This window comes from Scomber japonicus, chromosome 2 (genome assembly GCF_027409825.1).
Source record: "Scomber japonicus isolate fScoJap1 chromosome 2, fScoJap1.pri, whole genome shotgun sequence".
Lineage (NCBI taxonomy): Eukaryota > Metazoa > Chordata > Actinopteri > Scombriformes > Scombridae > Scomber > Scomber japonicus.
In genome coordinates, this window is record NC_070579.1 from 29617163 (window position 1) to 29634717 (window position 17555).

Genomic DNA, 17555 nt, shown 5'->3' on the forward strand with positions numbered 1-17555 from the left:
CTGTGACCTTCAGCTGGACGGTGAACAACCACAACAACGGTTTAGCTTTTTTTTCTTCATGTAAATGATATGTGAAGGTTTTATGATGCAATATACATTGATGAACTCATACTGACAAGACAGGACTTAGGGTCAGGGTTAGGGTTACTGAGCTCACTCTACCAAGTACAACCAGGGCCAAATTCATCAATGCTGATACCACTTAATTATAATCATGGAGTACAAGATAGTATTATATTAATGTTTCACTAAAATATTAATAATAAAAAGTTATAAAGATTTCTAAATACATAAAATATATATAAATATTTGTACTGAAAGTAAAAAGAGAAGATGACTAGTTAGGGGAAAAAAGTATTATGTGATTCTCTAAACTAACACACTGAGAATGTGATCTAACAAAAGATGGGTTTATTTATTTAGTATCAATTCTTTGGCCGTTACTATCAATACTGAAAAACAGGACTCAATTACAATACTGTCGTTACTTTTGGGATTGATCTGCCCAACAAACGTTATCCATATGGTACAAATACCAATTATCAAGTGTTTTACAGAAAGAATAAATCAGGTAGGAATGGATGATACCACAAAATCCGGTGTAATCCAATATATAGTATAATATTGTCCTGGTATTGTACCAGAACAATATTATACTTATGCTATGAAAAGCATGTACTATACAACAGCAGCAAAGAAGCAGAGAGTACATGCACTAAGATGAGTTTTCACGTGCCAACGACATGATCCATTGTCAGAAGGAACCCTTTTCTTAAGGTATATGTCTGCCCACCCCTACTGTAAGGCTGCAATGCTAAATACTGTATAAAGACAACTTAGATGTCAGACAGATAAACCATAATACTGGACAGCTTGAAAAGTCCAGAAAAGCCTGATGATGGCGCCAGATGATCAATTAAGAGGCAAGGCAAGGCAAGGCAAGGCAAGGCAGTTTTATTTATATAGCGCATTTCATACACAATGGCAATTCAATGTGCTTTACATAAAACAGAAAAACATGTAATTTGAGAAACTTAAAACATACAATTAACCCCCACCCCCACCCCCACCCCCATAATAAAAACAAAGTACAGAAAAATAGAAAGACATAAATAAAATGATTGCAGCATAAAATAATAAATTAGCTTTAAAATCATTAAAAGGACAAAGAGTGCAAATGAAAGATTAAAATGTAAAGTGCTTTAAAAGAGCTCAATCATAAGCACAGGAGAAGAGAAATGTTTTTAACCTGGATTTAAAAGTGTTCACTGTTGGGGCCGATTTCAGTTCTGCTGGTGGTTTGAGCCAGCAGAACTGAGCTCCAAAGTTCAAAGGGAAAAAGAAATGTCAACCCCACAGTGCTGCCACATAAAAGTCAATCATCTTCGTACTAATGGCACCATATATATCTGTACCAAATTTATTGGCAGCTCATTCAACAATTGAAAAAATTCAGTCTGGACCAAAGTCACGCATCATGGCTGCAGCTTGGTTTTAGATTCTCTTTTTTTTAACTACTGCATATTCCACCGTCAGGGTACACGGTTTTGTTTAAAGAAACCTATACCCTATAATATAGAGGATCTGTTGTTGGATGTAAATAAGAGAAAGAAAACTTTTAAAAAAAGGAAAGTGTTGATAACCACATATAGTTTTTTGATAGAATTAACAAACTCATAAATAACCATGAAAGGTTACAAAAAATGTCAAAGCCCTAGTGATGCAAAAACATTTTTTTAATATTTTTTATTTTTTCACTCACAATTCTCATGTTATATTTGACAGACATGGTTGTACTGAAAATAAACACAGAGTAGCAGAAAAGTTTAATTAATCATGTACAGTCATTGTTTTATTTTTATACATTGTAGAATTGAATAATACAAAAGTATGCGGTAATGAATGATTAATATGAATTAAAAAACATCTTAAAAGAAAATAATATCACAGCACAACACGTGTGTGCGTTGTTACTGTATGTAACCAGCTCACTCCGGTGACTTTTCCCCTACAGATGAAGACAAAAGAGAAAACGATCTTATTATTCCATGTAGCTTGTTGTGTTGAGACATCAGATGAGAATAGATTGTAAGTCATACTCACACATGATTGGTCCAATAGTGTGTGGCTTCATAGGAGCAGAGGTCGAAATAGAACGACGTGTCCTCCTTGTGCAAGACTGCGTGGTGGGAAAGGTTATAAGAATTAAATGATACCATTAAAACCCAGTGTTTAAGCAGCTTTGATTATTGATTGAGAAAGCTATTAATAAAATGACATGTGTGACTCACTGGAACACAGGAGGAGCTCTCCTGGTCACACAGGCTGAGGCTGCAGTGAAGGAAAACGTCTCGGTATTCATCCTGGAGCAGGAAGAACAGGGCAGAGAAACGAGCCATGCGAGATGAGCCGCTCTCGACTACTGACACCTGTTGGTGGTCAGTGGGACACCTGGTAGAGAGGATGGGGAGTGAGACACCAGGGTCATCAGGGCCATTTCACATCACTATACATTGAATTTTTCCCCCCATTTTCATTATACTTTACAAAGCATCTGTCTGAGGGATACATACTTGTTCTGGATGAAAGAGTATCGCATGGGATCATCAGGGTTTGATGAGTGAGTGGCGTAGCAGTCCTCCAGAACAGCTGCAAAGTTTGTATCCCTCTCATCTAAAGAGACCCCCACGAACAACGGAGAGCCCACTGGTAGGGTCACCCGTCCTGCTGGATAAATCTCTGTGTAGTTGGAGTTGCGGAACAGAGACATGGATGCTCTGGGTTTGATACCTGAGCCTGAAATGCCACCTGCCAGTCTGTCAAGAAAATGATGACAATGATTTACAGCCTTGTATAGATTTATGGTCACCACTAGAGGCCACTGCAGAAATGTCATTGTTATATGTGAAGCAGAGATTTGCAAAATAAGACTAGCAGAGAGCTAAACTGAGATAGCAGTCAGTAAGCATGTGTGCTAGTGTAATCTTCATGAATGACCACTCTGTTGAATAACAAGTTAAGCTGTATGAGTGTACTTCATGACTGTGACTGACTCATCTTGTAATCATGTTTATATGTAAAATTGGTTTCAAATGATTTTTTTCAAATTTTTCAAAAGGTAAAGGTAACTATTTTACTATCTAGTGCATGATAGCCTTAAAAGTCATTAAAAAAATATAACTAAAATTGTATAGATTTTGGTGGGTCTCAGTGTATAATCATGTAACACTTTTCTATTTACAACTAGACATGGTGAAAGACACCATAGTCTCCTTTAATAAAAGACTACTCACTCCAGGAAGGGTCTGATAGCCACATTCAGGCTGGCGTCTGTGACCAAGGGATAGGCACAGGAGAAGGGAACACTCACAGGAACGACAAAGTACGTGTTGTTCATTGGATAGATGAATAAACTGTTGGAGTATATAGCATGTGTGTGGTTGGTCTGAAAGACAGAATATGATAAATTATCAGTCAGTACTATTAGCAGCACCTGCTGACCCGAAAACCAGTGTTAATTATAATAATAGTATTTGGATGGACTAACATAGAGGCAGCACGAACATATTTAGTACTAATATGATCTGCATCACTGCTGACTGTGGCTTCCATTTATGTGCCATACACCAGGTAACTTTTACTATTTATTATCTTGTCTATCAGAAATAACATGCTTGATGTTGCAAAATGTTCCCCGGCTTAATCGAAAATCATTCTTCTTTTTGTCCTCCAAAGTCCACCCACAATTTCGTTCTACTTGGACACAAGGTGAGGAGGATAAACACCGGTTTGATTGTCAGGATGATGGTGTCTGATGTTGAAAAACCTGAAACACTCCATGACCCCAGTTTATATTACCGACTATGTGTCTATAGGCATCACAATATGTGCAACAACAACAAAATGAACACTACAAATGAAAAGTAAGTGTATTTTCATAATGTTGCAATGACTCTACACACTACACAGAAGTTCACTTTTTGCTGTATCTCCAACCAGCTAATGTTAATTTAGGATGATGACCATTGTAGCTAACACTATGCTAACAGTCTGGGTTTAATCCTGAACAACATATACAGTACATAACACAACAGAGAGTATGTTGGAGCAGTTTTATAGACATGTACTTAGGTTAACAGAAGAAAAACAACAACAACAACACAAAAGGATTAAGTCTTTACCGTCAGTGTGTTTCCACAGGCTCCTGCCCGGGTCTCCACTTCATACCAAACTATACCATCATGCACTCTGACTGAGGAGCAGTTACGGACTGCCAGGTTGCCAGTGAATGGGTTCAAACCAGAGGATGTCATGCTGGCCAAATCCAGGCCTATTTGGAGTTTATCACGGCCACAAATAAGTTGGGGACGCTGGAGTGGAGGATGGACTAAAGAAAAAGATGAAAGGTTGAATAAAAGTGTGAAAGCAAAAGGATGAAATAGTAAATATTACACACAAGATGAGAATCTCCATAAACCTGCTCCTCTGTGTGTAATTTTGCCATTTGACAATATAAAAGGAAACCTACCTTCACAAACAACACTGGCATCTTCAATGTGACCACAGTTGTGGACCCCAAATCCTTGATGTCTGCACTCTGTTATCGATGATTCGTTTCCAAAACAAAAGACATCATCCAACCAGATGGGTCCGCTGCCCTGTCCAAAAGCGGCATTTTGTAGTGCTGAACGAGCCCTGCCACAGCCCAACTGTCTGCACACCACGTTAGCGTCATTAAGATCCCAGTAATCATCACACACTGTCCCCCACTGTCCTTCATGGTAGACCTCCACTCTGCCAGAGCAGCGGTTGTCAGAGTTGACCAGCCTCACTGGTGGACCACCTAACAGAAAAAGATACAACATAAAGTTGCTGAAAGATGGACTTTATGAAAACAATGATATCTTTGGGAAACTAAAAACAGTATAAATAAAAGTTACACGTGAGATTTCATTGGCTTTAACTGCATACATTTGTGTTTACCTTCACACACCACACCAGCATCTTCATGGTGACTACAGTCATGAGATCCAATCCCTCTGTGTCTACACTCATTGAGCTCTGATTCGCTGCCTGTGCACATAACATCATCCAACCAGATGGGTCCACTGCCCTGTCCAAAAGCTGCATTTAGTGATGCATTACGAGCCCTGCCACAGCCCAACTGTCTGCACACCACCTGAGCATCAGCCAGGTCCCAGCCATCATCACACACTGTGCCCCACTGTCCTCGCTGGAAGATCTCCACCCTACCAGAGCAGGAGCTGTTTCCTCCATCAGCCAGGCGGACCTGACCCTCAGTTGTTGTGTTGTTACCTGCTGTTGTGTTGCCAGTGGCCCCAGATGTCACCCCAGCACTGGTGGAGTTTTGTGGTCTTGGATCAGGTGTGGTTGGTAACACAGTGCTGTTGAATTCTGGATGAACTGAAAGAAAAGTCTCTGTCAACCACAAGGTAACCCCAGCCTGCACTGCTATCAGCATTGAGCCCCTTGTCTTTATCACAGCTTAACATGGAAACCAAATTTGGACTTCTTGCTCTAAAAGCAATATATATTTTGTGTGGTAAAAAAGTGAAACTTATTGATCAGGATATTGCCTGGTTAATGTGAACAATAAACATTTACCTTCACAGATAACACTGGCATCTTCAATGTGACCACAGTTGTGGACCCCAAATCCTTGATGTCTGCACTCTGTTATCGATGATTCATATCCATAACAAAAGACATCATCCAACCAGATGGGTCCGCTGCCCTGTCCAAAAGCGGCATTTTGTAGTGCTGAACGAGCCCTGCCACAGCCCAACTGTCTGCACACCACGTTAGCATCATTCAGATCCCAGCCATCGTCACACACTGTCCCCCATTGTCCTTCATGGTAGACCTCCACTCTGCCAGAGCAGCGGTTGTCAGAGTTGACCAGCCTCACTGGTGGACCACCTAACAGGAAAAGATAGAGTTGCTGAAAGATGGACTTTGTGAAAACAATGATATCTTTGGGAAACTAAAAACAGAATAAATAAAAATTACACGTGAGATTTCATTGGCTTTAACTGCATACATTTGTGTTTACCTTCACACACCACACCAGCATCTTCATGGTGACCACAGTTATGAGATCCAATCCCTCTGTGTCTACACTCATTGAGCTCTGATTCGCTGCCTGTGCACATAACATCATCCAACCAGATGGGTCCACTGCCCCGTCCAAAAGCTGCATTTAGTGATGCATTACGAGCCCTGCCACAGCCCAACTGTCTGCACACCACCTGAGCATCAGCCAGGTCCCAGCCATCATCACACACTGTGCCCCACTGCCCTCTCTGGAAGATCTCCACCCTACCAGAGCAAGAGCTGTTTCCTCCATCAGCCAGGCGGACCTGACCCTCAGTTGTCGTGTTGTTACTTGGTGTTTGTGTGGCAGAGGCTGGGATGGTGGAGTTTTGTGGTCTTGGATCAGGTGTGGTTGAAATAAATGCAGGTTCTGTTCTGTTAACGTCTGTAACAATGAGAAAAAAATGTTTAAAAAAATCTAAGAACAAGTGAACAGTGGAGTCTTCATTAGTTTAAAACCTTTAAATTAATGGACTAAGTAAGCAAATTGATTTTTTTTGCATCAGTATAAACAGGTTTCAAATAAAACAATACCTGCGCAGTATGCAAAATTGCATCCGTATGGCTTCACAAGTTTGTAGACATAGTAGTTTCCATAGCAGAGCTTGACCTGGATGATGTGTGAGGGAAATCGGCAGCAGCTGCCGCTCCAGGAATTACACACAGTGCGATTCACAATTTCATTTGACTGTGTGGGGTGAGGTTCTGTTATCCACAGAGGAGCGTTGGTTCCACATCTGTTCTCAGCCACACATCTCTCTGGAATATGAGCACTGGTTTGCCCCAGGAACAGGCGATACCAGCCTTGCCAGTTAACATGTTGATCACAGTGGATCTGATTCATTGTATTATTAGTTGAACGCCACTCATCATCCACTACAGTGTAGTGGTCACAGGGGTCAGCACAACTAGTTCCATTATTACCAATGCAGTCCATACCTAAGGGGCAAACATCATGTCCACAGTTGAACTGGACAGACTGGAAAGAGGAGCCTGATCTGGTGCTGGAGGAAGGTTCTGTGCATTTGAAAGAGCCTGGTGTGTTTTGGCAAACTTGAGATGGAGCACAGGGCGAGTCTGGGAGAGAGCACTCGTCAGTGTCCACACAGCCGCTGTCTGGTGACCAGTAATAACCTTGGCTGCAGCAAGAAGAGTCACTGCAGAGTTTTGTATTGTAGCAGGTGAGACCGTCACCTACAAAGCCATCTTTACATACACAAGAAAGCGCCTGGCTGGCAAAGGAGTCACCTCTTTCTCGTGACTCCTGGCACATGGCTTCATTGTGGCATGAATCACAACTTGAGACAAGAATCCCTGTAAAAAGCAACAGGATAGTTTTCTAAATGAAACAATTAAATTAAGCTAGTACATGCAAGTGAAATAAATATAATAAACTGGATAATTTATTTTAATTAGTAAAGTTCCACTGAATTATAAAGGATTCTTTAAATCTCCTCACCGAGTGATATCTCTAAAAATAAATTGACAGACTAAGAGTGTGATTGCCAACTTTTACATCTGAATTAGATATCTGCCTTTTAATAATATTATAATAATATATTTTGGATTATTATTACAAAGGTGTATTGACCAACAAAGTATAGTATGTCTGAAATCATGTTCAGGACATCTCGTATTTTCCATCTGATGTAATAGGGTGGTCATAAAAAAGGCATTTGAAATGTTGATATCTAAGTCAGTGTAAGAAAAATTCCTGACTTCAGCAGTTAAGAATATGTGAAACTTATAGTCTCAAATGTTACCTAAATTTGAAACAAAAATATGAGGGAAAAACTGAGAAATGTTACAGTGTATAGTTTTATCATTATTATTTATGAGGGCAGAATCTGTGTGATTCATCCTGATATTTATGGTGTTTTCCGTTATTAAGTATGTGTAGGGATGCAATTCAAAGATCAAGCATCCAAGGCACCATTTGATTAAAGTCCTTTCACATGTGACAGAAAATGTGGAAAATGTAACAAATGCAAATTTTAAAAAATCAAAAAGGAAAGAGCCAATACACAGTGAAAATGTTTCATAAAGAATAACCCAAGATGATAAGATGACAGACGGTTTACCTGAAGTGTTTCCTGTAATAATCTGCAAAATTAGGATGAATAACAAACCCCCAGGCACCCCCATGATGGACAACATCCAGGACACAAACCTGTTAAAAAGACAACAAAGATGTCTTGATAATCCCCAGAAAACTGCATGATAAGATAATTTAGTGAAATGACAAATTCAACACAAATGTACAATCTTAAAATTATATTTTCAAACTGCTGCCATGCATAACATGTATTCGTTTTTGTCAGAGTTGTACGTACCTAAGAGAGACGGAGTGAGAAACCAGGAAAAAGTTGACAATGAAAATCTCCTAGTGGATGGTGAGAATTTATAGGCCACATTGGTGAGGCAGTTCATGTAAATGTGTCATTGACGGCAATGATTCATATCACATCAGAACAGTTAATTATTTATCATATAATAATACCTAACACGTCTGTTTGAAAGAGTTGGAGCACAAATAAAAAGTCACGGGTTGATACATTTTATGGTTCTACAATCAGTTTCAGGTCAGGTCACTGTTGAAAGACAATAGGGGCCTGTGAGTCTTAACTAGGTGAGCGGCCCATTTATAACCACCTTTTGTCAACAGCTGTGACTGAAATACCAGAAAGTACACTGAGTTTAAGAATGAATGTCATTTGCCTCCATTTCCAGAAACTGCCAGTGAACTTTGAATTAAGTCAAAGAAAGAAGTTAATACATGCAATTATAAAGAGAAGAGATTTTAAAAATTATCCTTTGATGTCATTGATATCATGTATTACTGTATAACATACATTATCTTGGACATCTTATATTTCTGCATTATTCATTTGAGAACGTTTGTCTCTATGAATCTGTTTAAATATGTATGGAACAACAAACCTTAGCTGTTCTCCCCATGCACAGTGTATGACACATTTATTGTGTTTTTATTTAATATACATGTCTCTTCTTATTTTTTACTGTAATCATTGTAAACTCTGTCTTACTATCATATTTCAAAACTCACTTCCTCTTCAAGTTTTATCATTCCAAGGTAAATCATTGACTTAGTGCTGTGTACCATTACTAGAAGAGTGTGCTAATATAATTTTTACATACTTAATAGGCCTACAGATAAGAGTTCGTATAAATCAGTTTGCATAATACTGAATGTATGCTACAGTGTTTGGCGTCATTGAAAAAGAAAAATGTTTGTGTACCTCTCAGGAAGTGTTTGCTCACACACTTTCATTTAGGCCAAATAATCAAAGCCAAAAGTAAAGAACGTGGTGACAAAGTGACATTTTTTGATGTTTGACATGAATGGGTATGTTTATTTTACATAATTTACCTCAGTGGCATCTTGATTTAGCTGCAAAATTGAACCCATTTGAGCTGGAAAAAAAAAATCTAACAAAAAGTATATACAAATCTTATCTCAAGATTAAACAAATAACATGGACATATTTTCTGTTTTTGTGCATATGCAGTGTGTTATACATTTTCACTTCCTGTCATTAGTTATTCTTGTAAATCCTAACACATTTCAAAACTCACTTCGTCTTCAGGTTTTATCATTCCAAATGATAAATGATAAATGGTTGTCATTGTTTTGTACCATTACATTATTGTACAAAACTTTATGCAGATAAGTATGTATACCTCATGTGCCCAATGCTACAAGGCATTTTCAGCACTATTCTTGAAGTGTTTGGCATCATTCAAAAAGAAAACCTTACGGGGTTGAGCATAGCTCAGTGGGTAGCGCCCCCGCCCCATGTGTTGAGGCTACAGTCCTCGCTGCAGGTGACCCCGGTTCAAATCCCGCAGCGAGTGGTCTTATCCTGCATGTCATTCCCCCCTCCCTGTTTCCTGTCTCTCTCTACTGGTCTGTACAATAAAGACAAAAAGCCCAAAAAATATACTGAAAAAAAGAAAACCTTACTAAAATGCAACTTTCAACCACACAGACCATAACATTGTTAAGAAAGCACATGTTTCTGTACCTCTCAGGAAGTGTTTGAGGACATTTACACTTTCACTTATGACATGTCAAAATCAAAGAAAAAACAAAACATTACACAACAACACAGAGTGACATTTTAATGTTGTAACATTCAGATCTGAAGTGTTCAATCTTTGGCAGAAAACTTATGCTCATGTTTGACCTCATTGCTCACAGTAAAAAGCTGCTTAGTTTTGAGGGCCTTTGAGGTATTAAATCAATGTTCCTTTGGACCTGCTTCAGCTCTCTCTCTCTGCTCTCCTCTTTACTGACAAGGTCCTGCTCTGATCTGCTGGGTTAGTGCAGTTTGGTGCCATTTGAGTGTCATCCATGTATCAGTACCACCCTATTACAAATATTTCCTATTGTTCAAATTTAATCAATTATTAATGGCAAATGTATAGATGAATTGATCATGTAAAACAGTTCTGGGTTGTCAAGCATTGATTACTTGATCACAAGGTCGCTGTTTAATGGTAAATAAAAAATGTGTGTTACGTGATTCTCTGAACTAACATGATAATTGCTGCACATATACACATTAGCAGCAGTGAGCGTAGCACTGACAATGTGATCTAACAAAAGACGGGTCCATTTATCTGGTATTGATCCTTTTGACATTTCAGTCGATACTCAAAACAGGACTCAATGACAGTACTGTCACTTTTGGGATCGATCTGCCCACCCTTAAAGCAAATATTATTTATATGGTACATTTCAGAGTATTTTACAGGAAGAAGAAATGAGGAAATAATGAAAGTGTCTGCAGCCATGCTGGGAGGCTCTGTGAGGAATGTCTTTAATTTGTTCTGTTTTTATTCCTTTTCTTAAAGAAATATTTTATTTATTTGTTGGGGTTTTTTTGTCATTTGTTCTGTCTTATTATCAGCTTGTCAATCAACTATCTGTAAAGCATTTTGAACTATGATTGTCTGTATGAAAGGTGCTATATAAATAAAGTTTGATTAATTGATTGATATATCACAAAATTGGGTGTAACCCAGTATCAAGTTCATTGTAACCAGATTTTAGAATTTTATGTCTTCATGAATATAAAGACATCTTAAAAGAAAATAATATCACAGCCCAACACATGTGTGCGTTGTTACTGTATGTAACCAGCTCACTCCGGTGACTTTTCCCCTACAGACGAAGACAAAAGAGAAAACCATCTTATTATTCCATATAGTTTATTGTGTTGAGACATCAGATGAGAACAGATTGTAAGTCATACTCACACATGATTGGTCCAATAGTGTGTGGCTTCATAGGAGCAGAGGTCGAAATAGAACGACGTGTCCTCCTTGTGCAAGACTGCGTGGTGGGAAAGGTTGTAAAAATTAAATGATACCATTAAAACCCAGTGTTTAAGCAACTTTGATTATTGATTGAGAAAGCTATTAATAAAATGACATGTGTGACTCACTGGAACACAGGAGGAGCTCTCCTGGTCACACAGGCTGAGGCTGCAGTGAAGGAAAACGTCTCGGTATTCATCCTGGAACAGGAAGAACAGGGCAGAGAAACGAGCCATGCGAGATGAGCCGCTCTCGACTACTGACACCTGTTGGTGGTCAGTGGGACACCTGGTAGAGAGGATGGGGAGTGGGACACCAGGGTCATCAGGGCCATTTCACATCACTATACATTGAACTTTTCCCCTCATTTTCATTATACTTTACAAAGCATCTGTCTGAGGGACACATACTTGTTCTGGATGAGAGAGTATCGCATGGGATCATCAGGGTTTGATGAGTGAGTGGCGTAGCAGTCCTCCAGAACAGCTGCAAAGTTTGTATCCCTCTCATCTAAAGAGACCCCCACGAACAACGGAGAGCCCACTGGTAGGGTCACCCGTCCTGCTGGATAAATCTCTGTGTAGTCGGAGTTGCGGAACAGAGACATGGATGCTCTGGCTTTGGTACCTGAGCCTGAAATGCCACCTGCCAGTCTGTCAAGAAAACATGATTTACAGCTCTGTATATATTTTGTTACCTACAGCAGATTTGGGAAGAATTATGTAAAGCAAATTATTAGAGCCAAAACTTCATCTTTTGTCAGGGAGCCAAATGTATTTTTTGGCGAGCTGGATTTGGTCCACACACTGCTATAACCACTTCCCTAGAATGTTCTGTATGTGACTGACTCATCTTGTAATCTTATTTATATTAAAAATTGGTTTCAAATTAAAAGATAAAGGTAACTAAGAGGTCTTGATCACAGTTTTACTATCTTGTGCACGATAGCCTTACTAGTCATTTAAAAAATATAACTTCAAAAATTGTGGCAGACAGCAATATATGTTAACACTATAATGATTGATTAATAGCAACACATGTATATAGAAGCCCAACTTTCACCAGGTTTGCCTGCCTTTGTCTGCCCTTTTGTGATGTGATGTCAACATAATTTGCAACTGGACATGATGAATGATACCATAATCCCCTTTAATAAAAGACTACTCACTCCAGGAAGGGTCTGATAGCCACATTCAGGCTGGCGTCTGTGATCAAGGGATAGGCACAGGAGAAGGGAACACTCACAGGTACAACGAAGTACGTGTTGTTCATTGGATAGATGAATAAACTGTTGGAGTATATAGCATGTGTGTGGTTGGTCTGAAAGACAGAAGATGATAAATTGTCAGTCAGTACTATTAGCAGCACCTGCTGACCCGAAAACCAGTGTTAATTATAATAATAGTATTTGGATGGACTAACATACAGGTAACACAAACATAATCAGTACCAATATGATCTGCATCACTGCTGACTGTGGCTTCCATTTATGTGCCATACACCAGGTAACTTTTACTATTTATTATCTTGTCTATCAGAAATAACATGCTTGATGTTGCAAAATGTTCCCCGGCTTAATCGAAAATCATTCTTTTTTTTTGTCCTCCAAAGTCCACCCACAATTTTGTTCTACTTGGACACAAGGTGAGGAGGATAAACACTGGTTTGATTGTCAGGATGATGGTGTCTGATGTTGAAAAACCTGAAACACTCCATGACCCCAGCTTATATTACCGACTATGTGTCTACAGGCATCACAATATGTGCAACAACAACAAAATGAACACTACAAATGTAAAGTAAGTGTATTTTCATAATGTTGCAATGACTCTACACACTTAGCAGTGTAGCAGTTCACTTTTTGCTGTATCTCCAACCAGCTAATGTTAATTTAGGATGATGACCATTGTAGCTAACACTATGCAACAGTCTGGGTTTAATCCTGAACAACATATACAGTACATAACACAACAGAGAGTATGTTGGAGCAGTTTTATAGACATGTACTTAGGTTAACAGAAGAAAAACAACAACAACAACACAAAAGGAGTAAGTCTTTACCGTCAGTGTGTTTCCACAGGCTCCTGCCCGGGTCTCCACTTCATACCAAACTACACCATCATGCACTCTGACTGAGGAGCAGTTGCGGACTGCCAGGTTGCCAGTGAATGGGTTCAAACCAGAGGATGTCATGCTGGCCAAATCCAGGCCTATTTGGAGTTTATCACGGCCACAAATAAGTTGGGGACGCTGGAGTGGAGGATGCTGGACTAAAGAAAAAGATGAAAGGTTGAATAAAAGTGTGAAAGCAAAAGGATGGACCTTCTCCTCTGTGTGTAATTTTGACATTTGACAATATAAAAGGAAACCTACATTCACAAACAACACTGGCATCTTCAATGTGACCACAGTTGTGGACCCCAAATCCTTGATGTCTGCACTCTGTTATCGATGATTCGTATCCAAAACAAAAGACATCATCCAACCAGATGGGTCCGCTGCCCTGTCCAAAAGCGGCATTTTGTAGTGCTGAACGAGCCCTGCCACAGCCCAACTGTCTGCACACCACGTTAGCGTCATTCAGATCCCAGCCATCATCACACACTGTCCCCCACTGTCCTTCATGGTAGACCTCCACTCTGCCAGAGCAGCGGTTGTCAGAGTTGACCAGCCTCACTGGTGGACCACCTAACAGGAAAAGATAAAGTTGCTGAAAGATGGACTTTATGAAAACAATGATATCTTTGGGAAACTAAAAACAGAATAAATAAAAGTTACACATGAGATTTCATTGGCTTTAACTGCATACATTTGTGTTTACCTTCACACACCACACCAGCATCTTCATGGTGACCACAGTCATGAGATCCAATCCCTCTGTGTCTACACTCATTGAGCTCTGATTCGCTGCCTGTGCACATAACATCATCCAACCAGATGGGTCCACTGCCCCGTCCAAAAGCTGCATTTAGTGATGCATTACGAGCCCTGCCACAGCCCAACTGTCTGCACACCACGTTAGCATCAGCCAGGTCCCAGCCATCATCACACACTGTGCCCCACTGTCCTCGCTGGAAGATCTCCACCCTACCAGAGCAGGAGCTGTTTCCTCCATCAGCCAGACGGACCTGACCCTCAACTGCTGTGTTGTTACTTGGTGTTTGTGTGGCAGAGGCTGGGATGGTGGAGTTTTGTGGTCTTGGATCAGGTGTGGTTGAAATAAATGCAGGTTCTGTTCTGTTAACGTCTGTAACAATGAGAAAAAAATGTTTAAAAAAATCTAAGAACAAGTGAACAGTGGAGTCTTCATTAGTTTAAAACCTTTAAATTAATGGACTAAGTAAGCAAATTGAATTTTTTTTGCATCAGTATAAACATGTTTCAAATAAAACAATACCTGCGCAATATGCAAGACTGCATGTGGATGGCTTCACAAGTTTGTAGACATAGTAGTTTCCATAGCAGAGCTTGACCTGGATGATGTGTGAGGGAAATTGGCAGCAGCTGCCGCTCCAGGAATTACACACAGTGCGATTCACAATTTCATTTGACTGTGTGGGGTGAGGTTCTGTTATCCACAGAGGAGCATCGGTTCCACATCTGTTCTCAGCCACACATCTCTCAGGAATATGAGCACTTCTTTGCCCCAGGAACAGGCGATACCAGCCTTGCCAGTTAACATGTTGATCACAGTGGATCTGATTCATTGTATTATTAGTTGAACGCCACTCATCATCCACTACAGTGTAGTGGTCACAGGGGTCAGCACAACTAGTTCCATTATTTCCAATGCAGTCCATACCTAAGGGACAAACATCATGTCCACAGTTGAACTGGACAGACTGGAAAGAGGAGCCTGATCTGGTTCTGGAGGAAGGTTCTGTGCATTTGAAAGAGCCTGGTGTGTTTTGGCAAACCTGAGATGGAGCACAGGGCGAGTCTGGGAGGGAGCACTCGTCAGTGTCCACACAGCCGCGGTCTGGCGACCAGTAATAACCTTGGCTACAGCAAGAAGACTCACTGCAGTGTTTTCTGCTGTAGCAGGTGAGACCGTCACCTACAAAGCCATCTTTACAGACACAAGAAAGCGCCTGGCTGGCAAAGGAGTCACCTCTTTCTCGTGACTCCTGGCAGGTAGCTTCACCATGACATGAATCACAGCTTGAGACAAGAATCCCTGTAAAAAGTAACAGGATAGTTTGATGCATGCTGATGCTTATTTTCAGAAGGTTTTCTAAATTGAACAATTCCATTAAGCTAGTACATGCAAGTGAAATAAATACAGTGTAATAAACTGGATAATTTAATTAGTTATGTATTCTGTCTTTAAAGTTCCACTGATTTATAAAGGCCTCTTTAAATGTCCTCACAAAGTGATACTTGTAAAAGATAAATTTAAACTAAAAGTGTGATTGTCAACTTTTACATTTAAATTACATGTCTGCCTTTTAACAGTAACATTATCACATTATTATGTTGTTATATTTATGTGGACATAACTAAAATCACTACTGAATGTGAGGGTTTAAGGGGTCTTGAAATACTGCACCCATCTCATGGTAGATTATTATTTCAAAGGCATATTGTGCATCAAAGCATATTTGGGAAATTATGTTTAAGACATCTTTCCATTTGATGGCTGTTTTAAGAAAGGCATGTTGATATCTAAGTCGGTGTAAGATTAATACTGCTTCAAAATAAAAAACCCAAACCCTCAGATAGGCAGTTAAGAAGATGATGGATGGTTTACCTGAAGTTCTTCCTGTAATAGTTAGGATTGATAATATCAGGGTTGATAACAAAGCCCCAGGCACCCCCATGATGGACAACATCCAGGACACAAACCTGTTACAAGGAAAACAAAGATGTTTTGATAATCCCCAGAAAACTGCATGATAAGATGATTTAGTGAAATGACAAATTCAATACCAATATACAATCTTGAAATTATATTTTCAAACTGCTGCCATGCATAAAATTCATTAGTTTTGTCAGAGTTGTACGTACCTAAGAGAGACTAAGTTAGAATCCAGGAAAATGTTGACAGTGGAAGTCTCCTAGTGGATGAGATTGAGAGAATTTATAGGCCTGTTGTGGGCGTTCAAAGGACCACACCAAACACTCATTGGTGAAGCACTTAAATGGGTCATTGACATCACTGATTCATATCACATCGATAAGGTTACTTATTTATCAAAAACAATATGTATATATAGCCACCAGTGTCGATAAGCAGGGTCCAAGTTCATAACTTGATTATTTATTGTACACTTTTCAATCCACAGAAGTGCACAACATCTACCCATCGGTAGACACAGGAGGATGCCCACCTTGGTGCCAGGTGTGTGTTTAGACTATCAGGACAACAAAATTGTCTCTGATAGCAACTGACAAATTAACTTAGTTCTGCATACAATTAGTAAAGGTAGACCAAGGTTCTGTATATAAGAATCAAATTCCTTCTCATTAGCGACACCTATGGCTGTTAAGCTTGTCGATTGGACCAATGGTTTCTGATAAGATGTTGAAAATATGATTTTGAGAAAATGTCGCAAAGTTTGGCATTTTTAGAGCAGACGACCCCTAGAGCAAGTATGCAGAAATGATTAAAGAATTTTGACTCTAGGCCCAGCCGTTTTCAGGATAACAATGAAAACATAAATTTGATTATTACATCACCACCTTGAAGGAGGTCAATGAGTGTAATTTTATGTGCTTGAGTAATAGGTGGAATTTGTAACCACCCTGTGAGCTGAATTGCTGGTTCACATTTGCTCACGGTTAGGGTTATGAGTTTATGAGTTTCTGGTGAACAACCACAACATTAATGTATTATCTTGTGTGCATTTTCACTTTGGTAAACGCCATTGTGGCAAACAACCACAACGCTGATGCATGTGAACAAGATGATTATCATTTTGGTAGAGGGGATATGATTCCATTGACAAATGAAACAGACCATTATTTTGGTTAAAATGACTGATTTCTCTGGGTTTGAATATTGTTGGAAACATTTGGGATAATGCAAGTACACAACTCAACAAAATATATAACATAGGTCAAATTTAATGAAGAATAATTACATATTGTAGCTTTGA

At 39.5% G+C, this 17555-nt stretch overlaps 1 protein-coding gene across 1 annotated transcript; it reads right to left on the reverse strand.

The window, feature by feature from the left end:
- Positions 1-1861: 1861 nt before the first annotated feature.
- LOC128366348 (deleted in malignant brain tumors 1 protein) lies at positions 1862-17325 on the reverse strand. The gene is made up of 23 exons (XM_053327034.1): positions 17311-17325; positions 16208-16302; positions 14855-15618; positions 14279-14704; positions 13831-14145; positions 13519-13727; positions 12626-12777; positions 11868-12110; positions 11586-11745; positions 11398-11473; positions 11284-11302; positions 8196-8284; positions 6649-7428; positions 6074-6499; positions 5626-5940; positions 5097-5108; positions 4529-4831; positions 4182-4387; positions 3294-3445; positions 2574-2816; positions 2292-2451; positions 2104-2179; positions 1862-2008 (listed from the first exon to the last, which is right to left on the reverse strand). The coding sequence occupies exons 1-23, from the start codon at positions 17323-17325 to the stop codon at positions 1989-1991; spliced, it is 5256 nt and encodes a 1751-aa protein (XP_053183009.1). The 3' UTR covers positions 1862-1988.
- Between the last annotated feature and the right edge of the window lie 230 nt (positions 17326-17555).

Excerpts from the sequence above, each read along its gene's own strand:
- LOC128366348 (XM_053327034.1), bottom strand. Across the intron at positions 7,429-8,195 it reads TATTACAGGAAACACTTCAG|GGATTCTTGTCTCAAGTTGT; the intron begins GTAAACCGTCTG and ends TGCTTTTTACAG. Across the intron at positions 5,941-6,073 it reads TGCTGGTGTGGTGTGTGAAG|GTGGTCCACCAGTGAGGCTG; the intron begins GTAAACACAAAT and ends TTTTCCTGTTAG.